General features: G+C 37.1%; 1 protein-coding gene across 5 annotated transcripts in view; it reads left to right on the top strand.

Annotated features, from left to right (window-relative positions):
- The window catches only part of cadm2a (cell adhesion molecule 2a), a 511,389-nt gene that overhangs the window by 453,543 nt on the left and 41,288 nt on the right, over positions 1 to 16,558 (top strand). For all 5 annotated transcript variants that reach the window (XM_079861628.1, XM_079861624.1, XM_079861626.1 and 2 more), the window contains one exon: positions 12,668 to 12,820. In XM_079861628.1, the coding sequence (XP_079717754.1) occupies positions 12,668 to 12,820 (153 nt within the window). The remainder of the gene's footprint in view (positions 1 to 12,667; positions 12,821 to 16,558) is intronic.

Consider the following 16,558-nt stretch of genomic DNA (forward strand, 5'->3'; position numbering starts at 1 on the left):
GCATTAGTTTTGTTATAAATCTCCCAGCATGCGAAATAAGCCCTCGTCTCAGCCAGGGCTGTAAAACAGTCGCAAAAGGGGTGCAAAAGAAAGATAAATGAAAAAATTAAATGGCCGTTTTATGGCGACCCTCACCTCATATCAATGTATGAAGGACGAAAGACAAGGAGAAAAACTTGTCTTTTTGTAACCGTCAGCTAAACGGACAATATGGAACTGCGAGTTTGCTAACTTGGCCCTATAGAGTTTCAAATGTCTCACAGGTTTGGGTAGTAAGTATATGGATTAGCATAATGTGATGGCAGTAAGAGCTTCTTTTTCTTTCTCCTTGACTTCCTGACAGTGTTGTGTGGCCCTGCAATAGACACGCTTACCGACAGGGCCTCATTAGCTCTCAGTGTTGGCTCCACGTACACACTGCATACTGCTGGGAAATCTCTCTCTCACTCCCCAAGGCAAATCTAGTCCTGGCGGTTTATTTTTTTGCGCATTTTTAGACTTGGAGAAAAGTTGTAGGGATAACTTCCCTCCGACCTGAATACAGGTTTTTCCCCAGCCTCCATTTTATGGGGTCTTTACGGAATAAGTAAAGCAGCTTGTGTTCTAAGTGAGTCTGCTCATGGGATTAAATGGTTTTAAGAACTGGGATCGTGTAGTGTTTACATGAATTCATTTTATTTTTCCAAATTCAGCATGTTTTTGCAAAGAAAATGATGTTTGTCTTCAGTCTGGTTGCAAAAGAGCAATCTGACAATTATATCAGTCTTTAAATACCAAATAAAACTTTTTTATGACTCATTGATGTACCTTCTCCATATGTTCACCATTTTCGTCCACCTATTTTTTTTGCAAAATTTTAGCTATCGCATAAAAAAACTCTTGTTGGGAACGGCAAGATGCGCATAAATTCTAGAAATGTTCATAAAAAATAATATGTCATGCGTTTTTCATTAAAAAAAAGACATGCGCATAAACTACAATGCAAACACGTTTACAGAATAAATCCCTCCATGTGCAACAAAAAAAAAGTGCATGTGATGTTTCTCAGCAGAGGGTGTGATTGGATAACTGGACTAACCAGCAGACCAATTTCATTGCACAGCATCTCAAATGTTGCTTTAGTCATTGTCAAATGCCCTGACTAAAGTCTGTCATCAGAATGATTGGGTAAAATGACCTTTAGTCTGTGCGCTCTGAGACACAAGGTACGAAAAAAGAGCCACAGTGGCTTCTCCGGTTGCAGCAACTTCCATTTTTATTACAAATATTTAGTGTCAATTTCCTAGGAAGTGACAATTTTACTCTCTTGAACACATTGGATGGAACCTTGCTTTATTTGCAAATGTTTTAATGTGATATTCCAGTTTTGCGCAGTTAAATTGGCAACTTTGGATGGAAACAGAGCTAATGTTGAAGGGATATATCACCCCAAAAAAATTTAAATTCTATCAACAGTTACTTTTGACAGTCCTCATGTTGTAAAAAACTTTATTTCTAATGTGGAACCCCCCCAAAAAAAGATATCTTGGTTTATTTTGGTTAGAATTGACTTCCATTTGTATGGGCAAAAAAAGCAACATATTTGTTTTTATGTTTTGTATACAGCTAATTACTATCATATACTATTTACATGGTCTGTTTGAGTGAGCTAATTAACAGTTTCAAAATAGTTTTAGTGCATTTTTAATATTTTTTCAAAATCAAAAAACCCTTTGTCAAAAAAACATTTTCATCTGTAGGCTAATTGCATTCACACGATTAGCACTGCTAATACAACGGCATCTTAATGTTATCCCCATGCACGCTTTAATCCACCGTTTAACTGTCAGGTTAAGAAAACGAGTGCTGATCTGACGACAAACGGCGCTTACATTATGTACCACGTAATCCATATGATCTCTGCTGAGCTCAAGTCTATTAATGAGAGTTAAACTTTTCACCTCGTCCTCATGTTCAGGATGCATTACAGGCAAGCGGAGTTCCAGCTAGCCTGTCTGTGGTTAACTAAGCATGCCCAGCGGGGAAAGACGAGCACAGTTAATTCGGGATCACAGCGCTAGCACACTTCAACAGCCTCAGTGCACTGCAACTAAACATCAAACATGTTATTTAAACCTTACTCAGACAGAAAAGTGCAACGGTCTGAAAAACTGAGTATCACTTTGGGCTCCTCTCATATATGAAATGTGATTTTAAAAAGCAAACTCTCTGAAGTCTCACAACTTGAGGAGCATGTCATATTTCTGTCCCTTCTGCACCCAATCCTTCGCGTCTGGGGAAACGACGGGCTCAAAACAGCCTCTGAGACACAGGAGGAATATCTCCACATCGTAATGGGCCAATGTACTGTCAGATTTTATGGCCTAAGGCCAGTGTGGAGCGTAGCGTGGTGCTTGTCTTCTCAAGGCGATCCTGAAAGGCTCTAACAAAGCCTGCTCTTTGAATGACACCCAAATCCCACTGTGACACCCCATCACTACAGCCAATGGTGCAGTAAATTCCCCTGCCAACCTAACTCAACCTTGCAAGGTATCAGCCACAACACCTGCTGTCTTCCCTGGCCACTGGATCTGCCGTCTCGGGCGCGTGTGTTTGAGGTCATGCGTCTGTGCATATAGAGCATGTGCACTTTGATGGATAGTGCGTGTAACAACATTACCTCTCGGTTGTTTGGCAGGCGTATTCGGCTGGGGAGATGTTCGCAGCATCATGTTGCTCCGGAGCAATCTGCAAACTCGTCGCTTAATGCATACAGAATACAAATCACCATTAAGCCATGCTAAGTGCTAGTTCAGCAATGCTAACATAATTTACCGCAACAATAATAGCCGCAATCTCTATTGCCCCGTGGGAAATTGATTTAATATAAACTATTAGCTGGTCATTTTCAAAGAGATGTGTTGGCACGGATTCAGAGAGCAAGGTCGCACTTTGGAACAGAATATTAACCGTCTGTGTTTTGTTGCAGCCTGCTAACGGGCATGAACGTTTATGATACTGCCTGTGATGCTGGGAAAAACTTGTTGGCAACTCTTGTTTTTAACGTACTACCAATCAAATGTTTGGATGTGCTGGACTGAAATTATGTTTCTCGTGAATATTAAAGCATTTTGATGTAGGGTTTTGAACCTTTACAGAAAAAAAATGCTGAAATGTTCAGAAATAGTTAGAAATATTAAAAAACTAGTAATGACTTATATAGGTTGTATAATTGAATCAGGGATTAATTCAATAAAATTTCATTAAAATAAATAAAAATATCATATAATTTAATTTAAATGTTTTATATTGCTATTTTTAAGCTTTTTTCTAAATAGCTTTCAGAGACCCTGGATCTAAAAACTTGGTTGGAATAAGTACAAGTAAATTGTAAACGGGTTGTCAAAATATGAATTTTTGACTATAAGCTAAAAGAAACGATATCTACGATTATTTGCAAATTTACCTGTTAAACCCAAAACATATCACAACTTAAGTTTTATTGCAGAATTCATCAGGACATGTCATTAGCATACACATTTAAACTTTCAACTAAAAATGAGTTGAAAACAAGTAAAGAACTTTTCATTTCTAGGTGATTTAATTTTTTTTATTAATACTTTTTTATACTATATAATTATACTATATTTTATACTTTTAATTAACTAGGTGCAATTTTAATTTCTCTAGTGAAGTAACGAGTTTATGGACATTGAGTGGCTTTCCTGGGGTAAAGCACTACTTGAGGCATGATCTATTTCAGTAAGTTGTATTGTATTTTTCAGCATATCTTCTGATGCTCATTCATATTTATTTTGTGCTGTAACTAGTAGTAAAGCGGGAGAGATGATCAGTTCATGTGTGCCTCCGCACTTCTGCTTGAACAGATATGTGGCTATAACAATGTTGCACCACATTAAAGAGCATTTAAAATGGCATTTCCTGATAAGATTGACAGAATTTGAATTCTGATACCTTGTTTCTTATCAAAAGATTGTGTTCTATAAGTGTAAATGCTTATTTTTTGTACAAAACAAGTCCATCAATGTTAGGTACTCAACTTTGAAAATAAGTTTTACTGTAAGACAGTTTTGGTTTGACGAGAAAGAAAAATGACTAGGTGGTCCAAACTTTTGACTGCTACTGTAGGTTCATTGGTTCATTGTCAATATAGATTCTTTTGCGAAAGTCATTTTGAAGCTAAATCAATGTATCCTCTTCTGTTTTAAGCAAACCACATAATGTTGACCACTAACATTGTGTATATAGTCTGTCATCCAGACAAGAAAATAGAAAAAGATGGGTAGGCAGAATGGCAGACCACAAGAGAGAATAGAGAGAGAATGAGAGCAAGAAGGCGCAATACTTGTATTCTGTTGTTTGGACTGGCAGCCTCATAAAAACAGAGTGGCTCTGAAGCCTGGTGCTTTTCCCTGTGGAGGGGCTGCTGAGATGTCAGTTAGAGTTACTGAGATGTGACGGCCTTGGGAAGAGTCCCGTCAGATGAGATTTAGAAGCTGGGCTGACCAGGGAGAGCCGGGAAGGTTAGTGTAGTGAATTTATTGTGAAAAGGGACACTAGGAGACATGGAAACAATGAAGGGGGGTACTTATGCTTCTTCTGGTCACATTTATAATACTAATAATAAAAGTACAGAGCAGCAGCTATATATCTATCTATCTATCTATCTATCTATCTATATATATATATATATATATATATATATATATATATCACTGTATATAGCATAATGGCTGCGTGTATTTAAAGTAGCGCCGCAAAATAATTGCATTAATAATTAAGAAGTGTTTGAAAAATACGAAAGTGAATAAGTGAAATTAGTGAAACAGAATTAAGAAATATATTGAGAAATATTAAATCAAGTAATCAAGAATAATTAAATCACAGATTTCAAATAAACCTGAAACAATATACATTTCTTACACAAGTTTTCTGCGAGATCTAAAAATGTTTCTAGTATAAAAGAAGGGATTCATTGCATAATATGGTATGTATATTGGCCATAACAGATAATTTCTTGTTAAAACCATTTACAAAAAAAGACAGGACAGGTATCTGACAGTTCTAAGCTAGATTCTTGCGGTCAGAGTTGAAGGCCTGAGCTTTTGTATCAGTTTGACAGCCCATGCAGAAAATATGAGATAAAACGTTAAAGAGGCTTCCTCCTCTATTTGACTTCCCATATCCTTCTGACCGTGTCAGCGCTGTAGTTAAATCTCGCACGGTTCAGGATGGATTTCCTCTAAAAGAGGCTTGATACAGTGAGATGTAATGAAAGAGCTCATTAGCGATTCTGAGGGTGGTACTTATTTATCAATCATGCTCTGATTTATAGTATAATTAAACATGATAATTAGATGGTTGTTCAATCACTGCTGAATGGATGGCACTATTTTTCTAACGAACATCATTTGTTAATGAGGGGAGAGAATGGGTGTAACTTTATGATAACGGCTTGTCAGACTTCACATAGACTCTGATCATTTCCTCTGTCATTATCGCACCCAGACTAAATTCCTCCACATTTCTGCCATGTGCTTCCGAGCTCGAATATAATATGGTTATCAGCGCCTTGTTTCATTTTTTCCAAGATGAAAAGGTATGACACTTTCACACCAATAAACAGTCGTTTTTAAGTTACTAGCCCCAATGAAATGAAAATCAAGCATAGCTTATCTGACAGTGTGACGTTTCATAGCTTCCCATCAGCTCTAGGGAGGAACGAAGGACCTTTTCTTCACTTCAGTCGGCTTTCTCTTCCGTAATCCTGTCTGTTTGAACTGTGCAGTCTTTGATGAGATGTTTTGTAGATGAAAAACTGGCTTGTTTGGCATCTTCGTTATGCTACGAGAGTTTATTATCAATTATAAGAGACATTCTTCAACTTGTCTTATTTTACTCCGGCTCTAATGACCTTCCCCAGCAAATTGAGGAGACGCGTCATTAATTAATGGCTTTGGTGCAACAAAATTAGCACTTTAGAGACTCGACAGGAAACTTCATCAAAGTGTGAAATCCACCGGAGAGCACGCTGACACCGTTTCCCTGCCGGTTTGGGAAGATCTGTGTCTTAATCAAAGGGCATCTGTGTTTTCTCTCATTTTTTTCCAGATCTTTGGTCAAACCTTTTGTGTGTTGGTTTGATCATGTGTGTATAAGAGGCTTTTTGAAAGATCAGAACTGCTTCATGAATATTACAAGATCAACAGTGTCATTAAATGAAACGGATGTCTCACTTGAGAGATCGCAGATGGCTGTCTATCAGTTCACCTCGGTTGGTGTGACAATATGGCATCACTTGTGAGCGTACGCGCATCATGTCGAATGCCGTCATTCTGGGTCTGTGCCTACGCATGCCTATATTTTGATAAATAAGCATCATTATTCAAGCTTGTTTTCGTGTATTGATTTGCTGAGCTTGGCTGCAGCATTAAAATGAAGTTTAACATGTGATCACTTGACATTCTGCCTCGTTTTGAAGGAAGTTTGATTTCTGCAGTGTGCAGGACCATCTTTCCATGTTAGCTGATCATTTTAGATCTCAAGAAATGAAATATTCAATATACTGTTAATACCTGTTATTCTCCAACGGCAAAAAGCAGACAGAAAAAGTTTGTTTTTTCACGGTAGATATTGGGTCTTTATGCATGAAAATATATAGCTGCCTTTTAAATTTTAGGATGGGGGTCCCACACACAAGGGTGATTATATTTTGGGGTCCGTGACATTTTGAAGATTGAAAATTCCTGTCTCAGAGCTTTAGTTTGAGATGCTTACAGTCGGAAAAGAATGTTTGTTTGGCATTTCCAGAACTGACAGAAGTAACTGGCATTTTCCTAAAGTTCTTAGTTCTGTTCAGCAGTCGGATTCAGGCTGTGGGTTCGGGCTTAGAGCCCAAGAATAAGCAGCATAAGCTTCCAGATATTTGTGGAGTGAACAATGGTCATCTGACCATGTGTACAATTCAGAGTCTGTTCAATATGTATGTGTATGCCCAGCAAAGCCTTCGTTCCACTGAATACTTGTGATGCATTAGATTCAGTAGAGAGAGCATTTACGCCTCAACTCATATAGAGCCAAATATCAGAAACGCTACGGTTTGAATTCTGAAGAGTGTTGGGGTGTGCGTCTTTGGTGTCTTTGAAAGTCTGTTCTTGGGTTTATTCCAGGGGTGTTTTTTGAGCTGTGCCTCCTAAAAAAAAACTAAAAAAAAAAACGTGAATGAGAAAATTTGACTGTACAACAATAAACAAGTATAGTGAAATATGAGATTGTAAACAACATTTTTTTCTCAAGTAACTGTCCAGCAGCGACCTCATTGAATAAAAGTTTTGCTCGATTTGATTCTGATTCATTTCTGATAATGCTGTAAATGAAGTGTTTCAGATAGATTCAAACCAGTAACAGATGTTTTTAAACTTCAGATTAAAAGAACCTGTTCATAAGAGTCATGTATTCATAAAATGGAATTAGGACTAGGAATAAATCACATTTAAGAATATATTAAGATAGAAAACAGTCATGTTTACGGTAATAGCTTAATGGTTTAACGATTTAATAGTTGAATGATCTTTTTTTTACTGTTTTGCTGTGTTTGATCAAATAAATGCAGCCTTGTTGAGCATAAAAGACTTCTTTCAAAAATATTAAAAATGGATTTGAGAAATGGAAGTGGATGTGTAGAGATGGACTACACTGCAGTGTTCATTTTGTCTGATAATTTTGACTAAAATGCCTTTTAGTTTGTCATATTTTAGTCATCGGAATTGTTTTAGTTTTAGTCTAGTTTTAGTCAACTAAATATCATAAGATTTTAGTCTACTAAATCTACTGTACATTTAGTGATATTTAGTTGTCTAAAACTAGATCAAATGGGTTTAGTTCAATTGTAATGAAAACTTATTATACACTCATGGAGAAAACATATATTATAGACTGCTGTCAGTTGAAGGCCGAATGCACGGATCCAATACACTGATACATATCCGATATTCTCCCAACTGTTTACGTTCACTTAAGATATAACGACTGTTTACGTGAATACTCGGCAAAACATTTTGTGGGTATTTGGTTTTTATTTAGTTATCGTCTCATTTTCGTCAGTGAAAAAAAAAATTAACACTGCTACACTGTTCATGTTGTATGTTTTTGATTCACTAAAAAGAAAAAAAATGGTTATTAGAGTCATTTGTTCTGAAAATAGCTGTGCAGTTAAAAGGTCAATCTTGGGAGTTTAATAACTGATATTGAGTAAAGATTGTGATTAATCTGAAAATCAATATTTTTTTACCCAGCCCTTTTCAAGTCCGAGTCAAAATGAACTTGAACTTTTGAACTTTTTTTTCTTTTAACATAATCCACCACAACACCACTGCCATGGTTGGTCACATTATTTACAATGACCTTAATTTAGGGAAGACGACAGGAAGGCATTAAAAACAGCGTGTACCGCAAGTTTTTTTTCATTGCTGCGTTGGCAAGCCTCTCTTCATGTAATGAACCTCATTATGTTCAATTACCTCAGAGATGCTGCTGTCCAGAGGGAGCTGCACTCAGACCTCTGGGGAGACGCGTCTGAAAACACACGCTGACACACAACATCCGTTAGGCTGTTTCATTAAAGCTACGAGAGGCCTTGCTGAGGTGTGGAGGTGGGTTTGTGGGATGCTTGTTTGGATACCCGGAGTGTGCCTGCATGCTTCCACTTTACACTTCTTTTAAAGTTCTTTTAATGTTGTAATTGGTGTGTATGGCTGAGAGCTTTAACCTGCTGTGATCGCATAATGAAATTCATCTCTGTGAAGCTTCTATTTAGACAATCATGACTGAATTTTTGTCAATTTCTGTAACTAAAAGTAGTGAGACTACTGTTGAGATAATATTTTTTCCAATGAGTAACATGAAGAAACCTGAAAATAAAATAAATGTTTTGGTCACACTGTACTACACACAGATTTAAAACTGCAAAAACTCGCTGAATAATAAAATGCACTCTCCTAAAATGGATTTTGGCAAGTCTAATTCATTTTAGTGAATCAGTTCATTTGTACAGTTATTTTCTTTATTTAAAAATTATTGAAAAAGATTTTATATCAAGATGATTAAAAATATTGAAATATATCTATATACAGTGAGGAAAATAAGTATTTGAACACCCTGATATTTTGCAAGTTCTCTCACTTAGAAATCATGGAGGGGTCTGAAATTGTCATCGTAGGTGCATGTCCACTGTGAGAGACATAATCTAAAAAAAAAAATCCAGAAATCACAATGTATGATTTTTTAACTATTTATTTGTATGATACAGCTGCAAATAAGTATTTGAACACCTGAGAAAATCAATGTTAATATTTGGTACAGTAGCCTTTGTTTGCAATTACAGAGGTCAAACGTTTCCTGTAGTTTTTCACCAGGTTTGCACACACTGCAGGAGGGATTTTGGCCCACTCCTCCACACAGATCTTCTCTAGATCATTCAGGTTTCTGGGCTGTCGCTGAGAAACACGGAGTTTGAGCTCCCTCCAAAGATTCTCTATTGGGTTTAGGTCTGGAGACTGGCTAGGCCACGCCAGAACCTTGATATGCTTCTTACAGAGCCACTCCTTGGTTATCCTGGCTGTGTGCTTCGGGTCATTGTCATGTTGGAAGACCCAGCCTCGACCCATCTTCAATGCTCTAACTGAGGGAAGGAGGTTGTTCCCCAAAATCTCGCAATACATGGCCCCGGTCATCCTCTCCTTAATACAGTGCAGTCGCCCTGTCCCATGTGCAGAAAAACACCCCCAAAGCATGATGCTACCACCCCCATGCTTCACAGTAGGGATGGTGTTCTTGGGATGGTACTCATCATTCTTCTTCCTCCAAACACGTTTAGTGGAATTATGACCAAAAAGTTCTATTTTGGTCTCATCTGACCACATGACTTTCTCCCATGACTCCTCTGGATCATCCAAATGGTCATTGGCAAACTTAAGACGGGCCTTGACATGTGCTGGTTTAAGCAGGGGAACCTTCCGTGCCATGCATGATTTCAAACCATGACGTCTTAGTGTATTACCAACAGTAACCTTGGAAACGGTGGTCCCAGCTCTTTTCAGGTCATTGACCAGCTCCTCCCGTGTAGTTCTGGGCTGATTTCTCACCTTTCTTAGGATCATTGAGACCCCACGAGGTGAGATCTTGCATGGAGCCCCAGTCTGAGGGAGATTGACAGTCATGTTTAGCTTCTTCCATTTTCTAATGATTGCTCCAACAGTGGACCTTTTTTCACCAAGCTGCTTGGCAATTTCCCCGTAGCCCTTTCCAGCCTTGTGGAGGTGTACAATTTTGTCTCTAGTGTCTTTGGACAGCTCTTTGGTCTTGGCCATGTTAGTAGTTGGATTCTTACTGATTGTATGGGGTGGACAGGTGTCTTTATGCAGCTAACGACCTCAAACAGGTGCATCTAATTTAGGATAATAAATGGAGTGGAGGTGGACATTTTAAAGGCAAACAGGTCTTTGAGGGTCAGAATTCTAGCTGATAGACAGGTGGTCAAATACTTATTTGCAGCTGTATCATACAAATAAATAGTTAAAAAATTATATATTGTGATTTCTGGATTTTTTTTTTTTAGATTATGTCTCTCACAGTGGACATGCACCTACGATGACAATTTCAGACCCCTCCATGATTTCCAAGTGGGAGAACTTGCAAAATAGCAGGGTGTTCAAATACTTATTTTCCTCACTGCATATATATATATCCTTTTTATGCATGTAAAAATAAAGTAAATTAAAATAATTTAAAAGATATTGCCCCTTAAATCTTAATACCTTCAATGTACAGTACATAAGTTTTTGGGAATCTGCAGTTTTAAAGAATCTTCACTAGCACTGCGGTATTCAATTTAAAGTTTTCAGGTGGTAAGACAAGGCTAACGGCTAAGGCATTGACCAACTTTTTTTATTAAGAGAGCTTTGAAAGGTCACACTTATGATTGACCATAAGAATGTGTTCTTTCTATTCTCCTGGGGAAAAAGATCCATAAAGCTCATCCACGAATATTCTGGCAGGTTGTTACAGAGCGTCAATGAGGCTCAAAATGTCTGAGGGAGTTTTATGGAAAACAGAAGGTTAGAACTAGTGACCTTGTCTCCGTTGATTAAACTGTGCCGCCACATGGCAAATATCTTATGATCTACCAGATTTTTTCCTGCTGTAGTCATTATCATTAACCTCTTAAGTGTCACCGGCCCACCGGTGGGCCCAAAATCATTACATATTTAAAACGGTAATATCCTATAATAAACATAAACTAATATTGACAAACTATATATCATTTGAAAGCTTACAAACTCTAGTTTTCATATTTGGTGAATGATTTTCAAAATAAATTAGAGAGGAGCTGTAATTTATTAATTTGCAACAAGAATATTTTCATATTCCTAAGGCATGTTCAGACCTTTATTTTGAAATAGCAATGAACATGAAAAATCATGAAAGAATGTTTGAAACCTCAGTTTGTTTTCATGCCAAGAGTTCAAAAGGTATCATCCATTAAATTATTTTAGAAAAAAAGATATTAAAATATTTTTAATAACACATATGGAAATGGAGGCGCCCTTATATGGGCAGTAATGGAGTCTGGTTGTCACCTAGTGAAAATGTTTGGTACTGCGCCCAAACAAAATCTCACTGAAAGCTCATTTTTTGAGATATCAACCTAAAATTTGAAACACAACTTATTCAGATTTTTGGCTTTGATTTTCTAGCAGTTTTAGAGTCGGCCAGGTTTTAAAAATATATATTTTATATAAAATATGAATAATTAATTTTTTTACATTGTACATTTTCATAAACTCAAACTTCTATAACTTTTTTTTTTTCACTTTCTTAATTTATTTCACTTCAACAAAAATCTGCAAAATGTCTTCTTTAAAACAAGACCAATTTTACGTCTATACTCCAAAGCATTCTTTAATTACAACCATTTAAAGTCGAAATGTGCATTTTCATGTATATTTTAAAAAAGGGGGGTGACACTTAAAGGGTTAAACAAAGCATGTTGAAGATGCTTCGGGAATTATAGTCTCTGACGTTAGCCTTTGACTTTTGCATTAGCACTTTAACCTTTTCATTAGGTCTGTGTAATGACGGACTCTAAAAGGTGTAATAACTGAAACCGTATCCTTAGGCCTCTTTCGCACCGAGGTCACACTCATAATAAGTTTGAACTTTACTTTTATTCATACTCGACTGGGTAAAGAACCTGCAAATGTACAAATACAGAGTTTGTAAATGTGGATTAGAGAGCTCAAGCATGTATGTTTCAAATCGATGAATGCTCATTCTGAACACTATTGACTGAAGTGATGTTGGATTTGAATCTTGACTGATCCATATTCAATTTGCCCTCTGACTGAAAGCCATCATGAAATATTTTTTCCCTGTAGCAATGGAATTGATCTTCATACTCAGCACAATATGTGAGCATAATCATAGAATGACTTAATTATTTTTTTGTTTATTGTTAAATTAAAAATGTTTCCCTTTTGGTCAGTATTCATGCATTTAAATTTTCAGGAATAGAAGGAATGTCACGAGAATCTGCCACTCTTTAGTGTGTGGCAAATGCTAATGAAGGTGTCATAATTAAATTTGCTCTCTTGATTGTTTGTTCCCGCAGCGCTGAGAGATAACCGGATTGAGCTGGTCCGAGCCACGGCGCAGGAGTTGACGATCAGCATCAGCGAGGTCACGCTGGGAGACGAAGGGCTGTACACCTGCTCCCTCTTCACCATGCCTGTCAAAACAGCCAAGGCTTTCCTCACCGTCCTGGGTAAGACATCATTTTACATACCGTGTGGGATTACATCCCAATGCAGCCAGTTGGAGTGTTGAGTCATTTAGCCTTAAAGGAATAGTTCACCCAAAAGTGAAAATTATCCCAGTTTACTCAAGCCACCCTAGGTGTATATGACTTTCGTCTTTCACCCAAACACAATCAGAGTTACATTAAATAATATCCTGGCTCTTCCCAGTGTCACATGTGCTGTATACAATCGCACGAAGATGAAGATTCCAAAAGTCTTTCATTCAACACAGCTTCAGCATAACGCAGACGAGACCGGACAAATTGAACTGAAAACACAGGAACTTAAATACACAGGCAAACGAGGTGATCAACGACGACACAGCTGAACGTGATGGCAAATCATATTAGTTACCATGACAACCAAGGAGAAGTGGGAAAACTGAACAAAGAAAAACAGGAACTGATGAATGCAAACTAAAAGTCCATGAAAACTAAACTTAACACACAGATAACAAAATATCTTGCACCCAGCTTTGTAATGGCATTTAATAGCGCCCTGGTTTTTGAAGCTCCAAAAAGCACATCCATCCATCATAAAAGTAATCCATATAACTTCAGTGGGTTAATAAATGCTTTCTGAAGTGAAGCGATGGTTTTTTGTAAGAAAAATATCCATATTTAAAACTTTACAAACTATAATCACTGGCTTCTAGCAAAGGCCATGCGCGCGTTCACAAGAGAGTTACGTGGTTTTTGCGAAAGGCATCTTTTCTCACCCAAGCTTACGCTACGCCTTCGTCCTACGTCTTACGTCATACGTTGGGTCAGAGGTCGCCCTTCCTCCGGAACTCAACTCTCTCGTGAACGCATGTGATTATAGTTTTAAAAGTTTTAAATGTGGATATTTTTCTTACACTGAAGACTGGATGCTAAAAATTCCCCAAATTTTTGAACAATATGTATGTGCATGGATGCCTTTATGGAGGACAGAAATATTGCTGTATCGTTACTAAATGTCTGCAACCAGTCTAAAACGGATTCTTTTAAAGGAGCTACTCTTATTAACAAGTCGAAAGAAAATGGCAAAATTTGTAGTTTCCAGAAAGTAGATAGATAATTAGAATTTTACCTCAGTGGGAGGCGTTTCAAATCTAACTTTGGCCTGGATCAGGATTTAATTAAATGGATTCACCCGGTCGCCTTCAACAAAGACACAGATGATCACAGAACAGTGTTGAGAAATGACACAGAAAGAAGTTTAATTAGTTTCCTCTATCAACTTTTACTACTTGTGTCAATCAAAAGTCAACCAGTCTCTGAATCAAGTCCCAAACAAACCAGAGTTAATGTCAGCTGTGACAGTCCACAAACAGTGCTTAATGCCATATTTCTGCATTAATTAGGAGCCCAATTAGCTAGTCTCATTTTAATTAGTTGGCGTACAACATTAAAATCATTACAGTTGTACACACTGTCAACAAGTCTGGCTTACATAATGTTTTGCTCATTGTGAATACACAAATGGATGCAATTAATTTCCTTGTTGTAATTAATATCTAGGCAAAATATGCAATAATATAGGCTATTTATTATTTAAGCATTTTGTTACATGGTTGTTATATTTGATAACATTGTTGTTATAGATATTATGTTTGTCACATTTATAATGGATATTGTGGGTTGTGATTTTCACAAGTTCCTATCCAGAATGAACATCCTTTGTTGATCGAGCTGTGATGATTTTTGTTGACCGATCCGTTAGCATCACCCTGGTTCTATCGACAAAAGCCCAATAGGATTTTTCTTTTGGATTATTATTTATCTTTAAAAAAAATCCTGAAAGTTTGAGTTAGAATAGCGGATTAGTGAGTAGATTACCGTTTCCGTGTGATGCCGTTTGATTTTCCAGGCTGCCACTGTAGTCCCAGTTAGGCACTTGTTAGTAAGTAGAAGCTTTAAGCTATTTTTTAAAAGTAATAGCCTCGAGAGGCAATAACCCATTCAAAAAACCTATTGATTTCGGGACAATGGAACTGGAAGTGCTAAAATGCTAACTTGTTTCTGGGTTTTGGCCTAAAAAAAGAAATCATCCCTGGAGCACTCTGTTACAGAAAATGCAGACTAGCGCAGCCCAACGTACTTTACTGTATAGACTAAACGTCGATTAATCCATCATTTGATGAATTACAGCTTCCACAATCAATTGAAAATGTGCACAAACACTGAAATATGAAACAGCAAAGTGGAAAATTTTACCCTAAGTGGTTTTGTCTAAAATATTTGTGTATTAAATATCAAGAAACGAATCAGCCAGAAACGACAGCTTGGCATCTTCAGGTTTCTTGTCATCTTGGGACAATATTAAAAAACAACATGGCGCTCAGCGGAGGTTACAGGTCACGCTGCTTTAGAATGACTGATGTATTTACTCTGTTGCTTTTTAATGCATAGTACATTGTGGTTGTTTTTGCTTTGATTTATTTCTCAGGAATGTGATTAAGGCCTCTTACTCAGGGGAGCAATAAGGCCTGTGAACTGAATGCCAAACGTCTGATCTCATCTTCAATCAAGGCGAAACCAATATCTAATTTTCCTGACTAATGTTCCCTATTGATTTTTCTTTGTCTCTGCCCACAACCTCAGAGAGGAAGCTCCTGACACAGTAATGTATTTGTGGGCCACAGAATTTCCTGTGTGTTTGAAATTTCGTAAGATTGAAATGCTGATTGCTTTTGTACGTGGAAACAAGCGTTTGAGGTTCACTCTTCTCTTTAAGGTGATGGTGTTAGGATATGTTAGGACCATTGCTTTGAAACATGTCGCATGAAACGTTTGTATAAGTAGGGCTTTCATGTGTACATAATTAAATCAATCAAATAATACTGGCGAGGGAATACAACAACACATATACTGTGTGAATAGCCTTACGTCTACTAACAGATTGACGTCTCAATTGCAAAATGAATTGCTGCTGATTGCATGCCAATGACAGACAGTATACTTCATACTGATACACTACCATTCAAAAGTTGTTGTTTTTTACATAAATTATTACTTTTATTCACCAAAGGTGCATTCAATTGTTTAAACAGTGAAAGACTTTTACTTTGCTGCAAAAACATTATATTTATAATAAATGCTGTTCTATTGGACTTTCTATTGATCAAAGAATCCTAAAAAGAATGTAGCATGGTTTCCACAAAAATATTAAGCATAACAACTGCTTACAACATTGATAATAATAAGAAATGTTTCTTGAGCACCAAATCAGCATATTAGACTTTCTGAAGGATGTGACACTGAAGACTGGAGTAATGATGCTGAAAATTCAGCTTTGAATAATTGACATTTTAAAATACATAAATAGCGCCCCCTGCCGTATAGACCTTATTCAGAGCAGCGCCATCAAGGCTAAAATGAAATGAATGAAAGCGAGGCTGTGAGGGATAGACTTAACTTATTTTCAATGGAATTTGCTCCTAGATCACTTGTAATTTTCCACCGCTCATGTTGCCTGTAGTTTTTTGCCTACTGAAATTTCTCTGAAAGATATTTTTGCAGTGTTTCATCAGCAGAATAATCTAAACGCACATTAAATAACAGTACAACCCACTGAATAGATGTATTTCTATCCCTCACAGCCTTTCATTTCAGTTCAAATTCAAAGATGGCGCTGCTGTGAATAAGTTCTATGGTGGGAAAGGGTTGTCTCATAAATGACAGAAAATTTCGTTAGTGACGAGGGAGAAGTTAAACTCTGCA

Source organism: Squalius cephalus (assembly GCF_949319135.1).
Source record: "Squalius cephalus genome assembly, chromosome: 24".
NCBI classification, from domain to species: domain Eukaryota; kingdom Metazoa; phylum Chordata; class Actinopteri; order Cypriniformes; family Leuciscidae; genus Squalius; species Squalius cephalus.